This window comes from Cryptomeria japonica, chromosome 11, assembly GCF_030272615.1.
Source record: "Cryptomeria japonica chromosome 11, Sugi_1.0, whole genome shotgun sequence".
Classification (NCBI taxonomy): Eukaryota; Viridiplantae; Streptophyta; class Pinopsida; order Cupressales; family Cupressaceae; genus Cryptomeria; species Cryptomeria japonica.
In genome coordinates, this window is record NC_081415.1 from 379,217,392 (window position 1) to 379,228,841 (window position 11,450).

The following is an 11,450-nucleotide window of genomic DNA, read 5'->3' on the forward strand; positions in this document are numbered from 1 at the left end:
CGTGCATCTAATCACCAGTCCTAAAAGAGTATAATGGCACTTTGAATGCATTTTTGTGATGTGAAATTTGTAGACACTTAAAATTGGATAACGCTTGTGGTGTCATACTTTAACATGTATGTGCTTCCTATTATTAGGTTTCACACTTACTAACATTTCTTCTATGTTAACATTTGATCTTTATCATCTATTAACATTGTGCCATTCTTTTGCATTCTTTTCCTATTCAATCCCATTTTCTTGAATTTGAATTAGGTCTTCTCGATGTCAATATCAATTGTCATTTCATAATCATGATCAACTTTTAATGAACTAATCAGATATTGTTTTAACCTTAATCGATGACAATTAGGGTTGTTTTCAATCATTTTCAATATCAATCTTCTTTCAATCAATTATCAATCAATTTGGATCAATTTGTATCATTTTTAATCATTATCAATTTCTATCAATCTTGATCGATTCATCATTGATCCCTATCAATTATCAATCATCATTTACCACTATCAATCTTTGTCAATTTCCATCAATCCTTGTCAATTTTGATTGATTTTTCATTGATCCCTATCATTATCAATTTGGTTAATTTTTGGTCCTTATAAATCATTGTGATGATCTCATGTTCATCATCATCGATGTTAATCATGTCAATCCTATCATGGCATCATTTAATCTAATTAATTTATCATTCTAGTTAGGGTTTAATAATTCTTTAATTATTTCTCCGTTTTATTCCTTTTCCTATCTAGGGTTTAATAGTTCATCAATTAGTTATCCCTTTGTCCTAAGTAATTTATTTTAGGATTTATGAATTAGTTCATTATCACAATTCCCTTTTTCCTATTTTAAAATTAAATATTATTTATTTAGTTGCCTAATTATGAGGTTTGTTGGAGAAATTAATAAATAAATATTATTAATTTATCCCCCACTTCTCCTCCTCTTTACTAGCTTCCATTCCTCTTTTTTAGCTTCCATTCCTCTTTTTTAGCTTCCCTCCTCTTTTCAAGCTTCACCTCCTCTTTTCCAGCCTTCCACTTTCCTCATTTTTGAATGGTAAATTGCCCTCCACAATTCACTCATTTTGTCATATTTGTCATATCTGACATATGACATATTTCCCCACTACTTGTACTTCATATTTCTCCTATTAATCTGGCCTTCCCTTCCATGAATTTGAAGTGGGTATTCTCAATCAATTAGTATGATTTGTGGTACAAGGCATCAATTCTTAGGCATTGATTTGAATTCATCTCAACCATTCAATTTTGCACGTTCAAGTCTATAAATTAGATTCAATTTCAATCATTTTAACAATCACATTTGAAGTAAAATCACTTTGCTCAAATTATTAGATTTTAACCATGCTTCTAGTATCCTTATTATCACTTTACTTTCAATACATTAGCACCTATTTATTGAGAGCCACATTCACCCATTTGAAGGAGAAAGAAGAAAAATCAAGCCATGCAAAGTAGATGAATTGTGATATGGTTTGTATGCTTTATTATTTAATTTTTCCTTTGCATCTTGATTGAGTGTGATTAGGTTGTTTCATGATTAGTCATTTTTTGGTTGGAACTTTCTTTTTTCAATAATTATGTTTTTCTTAGAATTTATGTGAATCAATGGGTTCTCTTAGAATTTTTCTTGGATATTTGAATCCTTGATATTTTGGTTTGATTTTACTATTTTTGAGCCTATTTGAGGTCATCTGAGAAGTCTTGTGCATCTAAATCCTATATTCATGCATCTAATCACCAAAACTACATGATTGATTCAAAACTATACATTTGATGTAGATTTGTGCATCTAATTTAGACCTTCACATTTAACCCAGATTATGCTTTTGATTTTGCATAATTGACACTTAAATTTGTGCATCTAATCACCAGTCCTATGCATTTGATTGCTTATCCTAGTTTTTCATTTGACCAGATTATAGTGACTTTTCGTTTGGATATTGCATCATGGGATCAAAATTGGATTTTGTCTACTTCATTTTATGATAAATGAGTGTGTATTAATCATGCATGAGAGTATTTTTGTATTTAGAGATGATTAATTTAATGAGATGGTGTATTTGTTGTTGACATGTTGAATTGTATTGAAATTGATAATGATGCTTGACTCGTTTCTTCTTCCAGGTGTAATAAATTGATAGTTCATGATATGAGTGATTGAAATGAATTCTAATGTGTTTAATGGAGATAAATTGTGATTGATTCCTTATCTTTATATGTGATTTATAAATGAGATCCATGTTCATGATGAGCATGATGAGCCTAGGGTATAGTTGATAGGGACAACTGGGAAGTGGATCCTAATGTGAAACATAAGATTGATACAAACATGAGATAATGAATTGTGTATTACTTGATATTTGTATTCTCCCTCATGCCTAAGTTCTTGTCTAGGCTTGGGATGAATTGAGAGGTTGGGAGCATTCATGAGATATGTTGACTGTTAGTGGACTTCTCGTCTACATGAGAGGATGACCTAGTTTCTCATGAGCTATTGGTGCTATAGATGACACTTCCTAATTTTTTCCCCTATCATATAAGCCCATGTCATAGATTGAGTAGTACCAATTATACATTGTATTTTATGTATGTGATGATGCTTTATGTTCTATGTATATATGATGATGCTTTGTGCTCTATGTGTATATGATGGTGCTCTCTATGTTCATGTGATTGGTATGATTTTTTTATGTATGGCATGACTATAATCTACTTTATTCTATGCTTGTTGTGTTTGGATCATGTGATCATCACCATGAGTGTAATGGGGTGGACTTAAGGGTTCCACATGATCGGGTGGTGTTGCAAACCACCATTGGACTAGAGACTCAATACTGGATTCAACATTAGACTTCTTCTTTGTTGTCTCTCGCTTATCTTATGTACTATTAATCATGTTATTTCATATTTTTGTATAACTTGAGGACACTTGGCCTATGCACTGTATTCTTGTAGTTATGTATAAAGGACCTTCATGATGAAGGGGATGCAACAATAAAATTATGAATGTGATTAAGAAGATTTATGCATGTGTCAGTGTTGATACTAATCACAATGTGTATTATATTCTTCATATGGTAGTTTCAATGTTGTATTAAGGCTTATCAAAGGAACACTTCAATTGGTGCATTAAAATTAACATAAATATTTCTTATGTAGACTTAGAGATTGATGTAGTTGTCTCATAAGGTCATTTTATATTCTTATCCATTTGGATTGTATTGCAAGGTAGTGATTCTTGGTAACCATTAGAGGTGTCTTATGTTTATTGAGAGTGAGTATAGATAGTGTTGATGGTTTTCAGTGCAAGCTGGTATCTGTCAGAACCGTTTGGTGACATCTAGGACCTAGTAGGTGGTCCTGATTGTTGACACAAGTCTTGTAAATTTTTAGATGGTCTTGTGTGACCCTGATCACCTTAGTGATCTTTTCCTATAGTCTTATATACCTTTCCCTATGTTCAATTATATTTTTGTGTATCTAGTCTTCTGCATGTGCATAGTCTTGTATCGACAAGCTTACCCTTCTACAAGTTTGAGCATTTATTCATTGTATATAACTTGCATGGAACTTATTTAATTCAAAAAAAAATTAATGTATTGCTTATTGATTTTTCTCTTGTCCTCTAAGGTTCCTTCGTGGGTATTACACTTGGAGGAACACACAAAATTTTAAGAGTTAAGACAACTATGAACTAAAGTAGAAATTGGAGAAAAAATAGCTCAAGCTAGAAAAAAAAGATGATAGGTTCACCCCTCTTATAGGGTGGTCCACTCTTCTTAATAGGGTAGATTACCCAGGAGACCCTACAACCTAACATGATTCATCTAAGAAATATTAAAATTTCTCAATCAACACATTTCTAAATGTGGGATTTTCATTCCACACTTGAAGAGGATGGAAGAAATTGAGCTAATAAGTTGACTAACAAGGATGAAAGATGTGAATAAAGGTCATATGATCACTAGGAAGACTTCTATCAAGATGAAAAAACACATGAGGATAAATGGGCATGCCACACATGTTATGGGTTAGATTTTAAAATCATTATCAAATGTTTATATTTATCCATACACTTGCTAGCGCTTGGTACCTAGTGGTATATTATGGTGTTGATTCATGGAGTTGGATTTTTTACTATTGGTGTATTTTGGTTCTTATCTAGCAATCATTTAGAGGTATTAATGTGGCTAGGAGGATCAACAACTCTAATTCTAGTGTTAGTCCACAAAAAAGAGATGAAAGATAACAAGCCTTAATTTCTTCATCTTGACTAATTTTTCCAAGATATTGAGTTGTCTTGTATACCTTCTCTCATTTTATTCAACCTATCTTAACATTTAGATCACACTTTGCCTTTGAAAAATACAAACAAAAAAAAATATATAATATCTTTTTTTTGGTATTTTTCTAATGAAAATTGTGATCTAATCAATCTATTTGCAACACAAAATTATTTTAAATGAATGCAAGTTAAATGATGTTAATTGAAATTATCTAAATGTAGTTTCTAAGCTTTGTTTTGAATTTTTGTATTGGTTACCTCTTGTTGAAATCAAAGGTTTTTGCAAGTACATTCCTTATGTTGGGATCAAGGGATTTCAAAGAATAAGAAGTGGATTAAATATAATTTCATATAATATAATCCAAGAAATAATTAAATTGTCTAAATATACTAAAGTGATAGAATTATATTCTTACCAAATATTGATAACAATGTGTTACTATCCTTATGGTAGTTTTGGTTTCCTAATTTTTACTTTTCCATCTGCTATAAAGAAATGAAATTTTTTTATAGAGTTTAACTAAAAAAAGAACTTGCATGATGCTTTGAAGCTTCTCAACAAGTGCCATGATGAATGATGTCCTCAAATAGGCCAACTTGGTTTATACTTTCTTCACCTCTTCCACCTTTGGGGTGATTTTCTTAGTGATTAGTTATGGGCAATTGGAGACTTGACTTTGCAAATAAGTTGAAAATGTTCTAAACAAGATCATGTTCCTAGATGAAAGAATATATACTTTCTAAGGCTTTAGAAGCTCCCTTTGATGTGTGGGTGAGAGTAGAGATTAGTTATGGCAATTGGAGACTTGACTTTGCAAATAAGTTAAAAATCTTCTAAACAAGATCATGTTCCTAGATGAAAGATTATAGCCTTTCTAACATATATTTATAGAGGTACATTCCTCCACATGACTAAGGGGGAGATGGTTTAAATAAGAAGATAGGACAGCAAATCAAGAGAAAATATTTAGTTAATAGATGGTTAAGAGGATAATATTAACATCTTAGAGGAATGCATTATGTCCAAAACTTAAGAGAATTTTAAACCATGGGAAAAACTAGAGAAAAAATAGCCAAAATTGGAAGATTTGTGCATTAACCAAAAATGACAAGGTCGCTCCTCTTGAAACATGGATCACCCCTCTAACCAAGGTAGGTCACTCATGACCCTACAACTCAACATGGGTCATAGGTGCACCCCTAATGTCTCTTAAGAACCCCTATATTTGTAAGTGAACTTAATTTATATTTTAAAAGGTGAGGAGGGAAATAAATATAAGAAGGTGACTAATAAAGGTAGAAAAGACAAAGAAATGTTCTATCTAGTTTCTATGAGACCCTTATCAAGATAGAAAAATTTGAAAGGAGAAACAAGCATGTCATGCGGGATGTGAGTTGGATTGTCAAATAATTATTAAATTCTTATATCAACCCATATAATTTTGGGTGCTCATAGTATCACATTTGAAGTGTAAATTTTTTCATTTGGATTTTGTTTTTAAATGGCTTAGGTGAAGGCTTGGGGCATTATAAAGGGAATTTATTTATTATTATTCTATGGCATACTTGGGATTGTTTAAATACATTTGATGAGGAGGTTACAATGATTAAATTAAGACCATGAGTTGTAAGCAGATATTGTATATATAGTTCTGCGACAAGGCAATTAATGCCCTTATAAAGCACCTAAGATTTTGACCTTGGTCGATTTGATCAAAATGATAAAAAAGAGGATGTAAAAGAAAGGTATGAGGAGTTACATACTATTTGATGTGCTTGACCATGACCATAATCACATGAGAATTAGATTTTTTCCATGGCTCGTGATTTTGGTTACCACTTAATGGTCCCTTGTTTCTAATTTTCATGTGTATATTCAAGGCATGCAATAGTGGATTGCAAGGTTCTTTGCAAGGAATTTTATGCTACTAGACTGCTATCAATAAGTTAGGTATATCGTATTATTATACCACTTTATTTTGAATAATACAAGCATGGGTCTCTTTGGGGTGGAACTATTTCCTATAAGGGTTTCTACACATATATCTGGTATTTATGTGGTTTTCATTTTGTGAGTTAATTGATTTGTTATATTGATTCTCTGTTATTTTATCGATTAAATATTTATTAGCTTAAAATCACATAATGATTGGATTAAATATTCATTTTTTATTATTTTTATTATGTTTTTTATCCTATTATGTAACAAAAGAACTATTGGTTCTAGTATAGGAAATCATGCTTTAAATCTAATGTCAAGTTGGTTATCTAATCTATCATAAATACATCTTGATACATGATTATCCACACTTATTCATATGCATGCTATAAAATCACAAACAATGTATCTATAGCTAAGAAATATATGGCATGCATGTACAAATTACTATATTCTAGTTCTCATAGATCTGTGCATAAGGTTTATAACTATAATAGTGGAGGTAAACTTTAGAATTCCAAATAAAAATAGATATTATAATAGCATTTATCTAATTATTTTTGAAACATTGTTGAAATATGACATCTCTAATATAGAAGCTTCATCAAATTTTAAACTAAAAATTATTGTGTTGTTTCTTAATGCATTTATCAATCCCAACACATGAAAATTTTCTGATGCTAAAATTTCCATAAAATTTAAAACTATAATTCTCTTAAACAATAAAACACTTATATATATAACTTGTATAATTTGTATGTTATTATTATTATTAAATTGGTTGATATTGCCTAATTAAATCATACTAGGTATGGTCAAAATTAAATTTAAAGTTCAAAAAGGCTTAATAAACAGGAAAAAGTGGCGCACAATGGCACACATTTATGAAGAGAGCTAAGAATGTCGAAGGGGTTCTATTGAATGGCGAAACCCTTCCTTTGAGATATAAACGGGCACAGACAATGCATAAAACATAAAACTCTGATGAACATAAATCTATCCTTGTTTAAAGGAGAAACCCACGAAAACAAATTTGCAGTGTGTTTATTTGCCTTCCTCAGGGGCAGGGGCAGGGGCAGGGGCAGGAGCAACGAGCTTTGCTCTCAAATCCTTTCTAAGTATTTTTCCGGCAGCAGACTTGGGTATCGCATGGATGAAATACACCTTATGCAGTCTCTTGTAAAACACCACCTGTTTGTTCGTTCACTAATTGTTAGCATGGACCAAATCTAATTGTAAAATAAGGAGAGGAGCAATTTAGATTTTGCTTCTAAAGCTACCTGTTTGGCCACGAATTGCTTGATTTCATCTTCTGTAAGATCAAATCCGTTGGATCTAACGACGAAGGCTACAGGAACCTCTCCTGCGGCTTCATCCTTTTGGCTGTGCATCATTCCCCAATTCAACAATCAGCAAAATTTGCAAACAAAAGCAAATTTCTTTTTTTTACCACAAATGTAGCTTCACATTAAAGGCTTACGGGACAACTGCTGCGTCTGCGATTGATGCATGGGTGATAAGAATTGATTCCAACTCCGCAGGAGGCACCTGCATGTGCAATCAATGAACATATAGAGTATTGAAGTAGAAAAATGAAGCATAATGATGTGAATGTCTTAACAAAAACAACTATTTCTATAATAAATGGAATGTAATGATGTGAATGTCTAGAAATTTTTTAATTTTTCATCTTTAATTTGATGAAAAAAACATAATGATGTGAACATGTAGAAGGATAACAAAATGTTATCATATGTGAAATTTGATGGGCATCAAGAACAAAATTGAATAAGATAGAAAAACCTGGAATCCCTTGTATTTGATGAGTTCTTTCACTCTGTCCACGATGAAAACTTCATCGTCATCGTCAATATATCCAATATCTCCAGTATGCAACCACCCATCTTTATCAATAGTCCTTGCCGTAGCCTCCGGATCATTGAGATAACCTTGAAAGCACAAACCAGTCAATAAATATTGCAAACAAAAGGAGGAGTAAGAATGAATGTGTGGAAGTTTTTATTGACACCCACAAGACCGACCAGTCTATAAGACTCAAAAATTGAAACAATCAGGAAAGAAAGTGGGAGGCAGTGAATACCTTTCATAATTTGGGGGCCTCGGATGCAAATTTCTCCCGGTTTGTTATAGGAAAGCGATTCCCCGGTGTCCGGGTCAACGATCTTCATGTGGGCGTTGCGAACAACCGTTCCACAGGAGCCGGAGTTGGTAGGGAAGGGGTCCTTGGCGAATGCGAGGCACATTGAAAGCACGGGGCCCGCCTCCGTCATACCGTAGCCCTGACCAAAGGTAGCGTTGGGAAGGCGGGTGGAGAGGGCTTGTTGGAGCTCTTTCCCAAGAGGCGCTGCACCAGAGAGCACAATCCTAATGGAGCTGAGATCGTGATGGTCGAGCATGGGGTTCTTGGCAATGGCCAGCACAATGGGAGGCACCACAGGGGCAACGGTGACCTTGTAAGTGTGGATTAAGTGCAGCAGCGTAGCGATCTCAAACTTGTGCATCAGCAGAATGGCGGCGCCGGCTCTCAAGGAACAGAGCAACACAGAATTGAGGGAGTAGATGTGAAAGAGCGGGAGCACACAGAGCACCACGTCGTCGGAGTGCAGATAAAGATTGGGGTTGAGGCCATCGACCTGCTGAGCAACGCTGGAGAGAAGGCTCTTGTGCGTCAAGATAACTCCTTTGGGGAGACCCGTGGTTCCCGAGGAATAGGGCAGGGCTACAGCGTCGTCCGGCACGAGAGAAGGGGCAGGGCACTTGTCCTCGTCGCCTTCCAACAGGGCCGAAATGTGACCGCACCCCTCCGGCGGGGCGTCCACCGTTAGGACTTGCAGGTGGGGAAGGAAGTCGGCGAGCTTTTCGACATAGGCAGCGTGCGTGACAACCATTCGGGCATTGGAGGCGCGGAGTTGCTTGGCAATATCGGCGGGGGTGTAGAAAGGATTGGCTGTGGTGGCCACGCCGCCGGCGATGGTTGTGCCCAGGAATACAAACGCAAATTCGGGGCAATTGTGGAGCAGGAGCATGACCACGTCGCCTTTTCCGATGCCCACTTTCGCCAGCCCCGAGGCCATCTTTCTGGATATTAAATCCACATCTCCATAGCTATAGATTTTTCCGGAAGATCCGTCTATCAAGCATGGCCTGTCTCTCACTTTCTCCAAATTCTCGAAGCAATAGGTGTGCAGGGGAAGATGGTATGGAATATCTATGTCCGGCAGCTTTGATCTGTACAGATGCTCCTTCACTGGAGAATCCTCAATCATTACACCATTATTAGGGGAATTCTCCTTGACTTGGGAATCTCCATTGATCATTGCACTAGGAGGTGGGGGTTGCTGCATCAGGGGCAGAGACGGTTGGTCCTCCACCTGCATCATTGTGCTTGCAAGCTTTGGATTTCTCTCTGCTCCTCCTCTAGTTCTCCTCCTCCCAGGACGCCAAGAGAGTGGACGTGAGAGAGGGAGATGAATTTGATGTTTATAAGCAAGCTCTCTAATTCAGAGCCACTTGAGTTTGAGGGGCCGGTGAACGTGTGTGTGTGTGTTAGGTGGAGATTGTGGTGTGGCTTTCGTTTTTTTTTTAAGGCATAAGAGTATCTAACATGATAAGAGTAATCGAGGTTGAGGGGTAGATTGAAGGAGATGATGGCGTGAACGTGGAGACGTAGGTAAAACTGTTTGGCGATGCTGGTTAGTTGAAATGGCCACTCCTTTTACTTCCTCTTCCTCTCTTCACCAACTACTTTCTCCTCTTCTCTTCTCCTCTCTTCTCATCTCACCTTTGACCAGATTATGGTGTGGGTCTTATTCATCCACAAGTCCGAAAATCATATTTAATGAACATACACCCAATCCAATGGAGTGGCATTATAGCTCAAATTCGAATCTATCGATAATTCAACTCTAATCGTAATGGTTGGTACTTATTTTTTATTAAGTTGACTCACCATTTAATTTTTATGTATATTTATTTATTATTTATGAAGATTTGAGATTTGAGTTCAGTTTCATCTAGATGTCCATACATATACTTTACAATTAAACCAAATATCATTTTGTTCCATTTAGTTATCTTTATCGTGCTTAAAGGCTAACTAAAACTATTTATTACGTTGAGAGATGTAACTACACTAGGAGTGAGATGTGAATATTTAACAAAAAATATTTAATGAAACCTATAGAATTGACATATCAAAATTATAGTTTCTTCACCTCTTCCACCTTTGGAATAATTTTCTTAGTGATAAGAGAAGATATAAGATTGAATACTAATTTGGAAGGCTTTAGAAGCTTCTTCCTTTGATGTGTGAGTGAGAGTAGAGATTAGTTATGGCATTTGGAGACTTGACTTTGCAAATAGATTGAAAATATTCTAAACATGATCATGTTCCTCAAGGAAATAATATAGACTTTTCAACAAATATTTATAGAGGAACATTCCTCCAAATGAAGAAGGGGGAGATGATTTAATATGAAGATAGGGCAACGAATCGAGAGAAAATATTTATTTATTTATGAAGATTTTAGATTTGAGTTTAGTTCCATCTAGATGTCTATACATGGACTTTATACTTTAAACCAGGTGACATTTGGTTCCATTTATTTATCTGTATTGTTCTTAAAAGGCTAACTAAAACTATTTATTACGCTAAATGTAGAAATATGTTTGTATTTAGAAAAATGCTATCCAAAACCCTCTTTCTTTCATCTTGTGTGTAGCTAGAGGTACTCATTAGAGCTGAGAGACCTAGAACAACATCAAGAGCCTAGTATAGACTTGTTCCTAGAATTTGGACTTGTTTCCCTAGGACCAAGGCACCCGGGGCACTCTTGTCCTTAGTATTTTTCATCAAATTTCATTGGTGGCTTCCAGCCTGCTTTAAGTTGTAGATTTTTCATTAGTAGCTTAGCCTTAGAAGACCAGAGCATTTTGGGCACCCTAGACTTTCCAAATCAGCATCAAATTTCAATTACAGGTGCAGAGTCAAATTCCTTATCCATTTTTGTACCTATTGTGAAGTTTCTATTTCACTATTATTTAGTACAATTAGTCTAGGTTGCTAGTTCATGCATGCACATCCTAGCATAAATCTTTGCACTCAATTTGCATCTCGTCAATTACATTTTCAACTCAAAAAAGGGGAATATAATCCAATTAGTATCCAACCCTCTCCTTAATA

General features: G+C 35.0%; 1 protein-coding gene across 1 annotated transcript; it reads right to left on the reverse strand.

Annotated features, from left to right (window-relative positions):
- Nucleotides 1–7,095: 7,095 nt before the first annotated feature.
- LOC131071631 (4-coumarate--CoA ligase) lies at nucleotides 7,096–9,735 on the reverse strand. The gene is made up of 5 exons (XM_058007562.2): nucleotides 8,349–9,735; nucleotides 8,051–8,196; nucleotides 7,728–7,795; nucleotides 7,528–7,630; nucleotides 7,096–7,438 (listed from the first exon to the last, which is right to left on the reverse strand). Exons 1-5 carry the CDS (start codon nucleotides 9,646–9,648, stop codon nucleotides 7,292–7,294), a joined length of 1,764 nt encoding a protein of 587 aa, XP_057863545.1. The 5' UTR covers nucleotides 9,649–9,735; the 3' UTR covers nucleotides 7,096–7,291.
- Nucleotides 9,736–11,450: the final 1,715 nt, after the last annotated feature.

Bases quoted from the DNA above. Each gene is read 5' to 3' on its own strand.
- LOC131071631 (XM_058007562.2), bottom strand. From the start codon at position 9,648: ATGATGCAGGTGGAGGACCAACCGTCTCTGCCCCTGATGCAGCAACCC. The intron at 7,796-8,050 runs GTTTTTCTATCT...TTGCACATGCAG, and splicing joins TCAAATACAAGGGATTCCAG to GTGCCTCCTGCGGAGTTGGA. The intron at 7,439-7,527 runs GTAGCTTTAGAA...ACGAACAAACAG, and splicing joins AGCAATTCGTGGCCAAACAG to GTGGTGTTTTACAAGAGACT.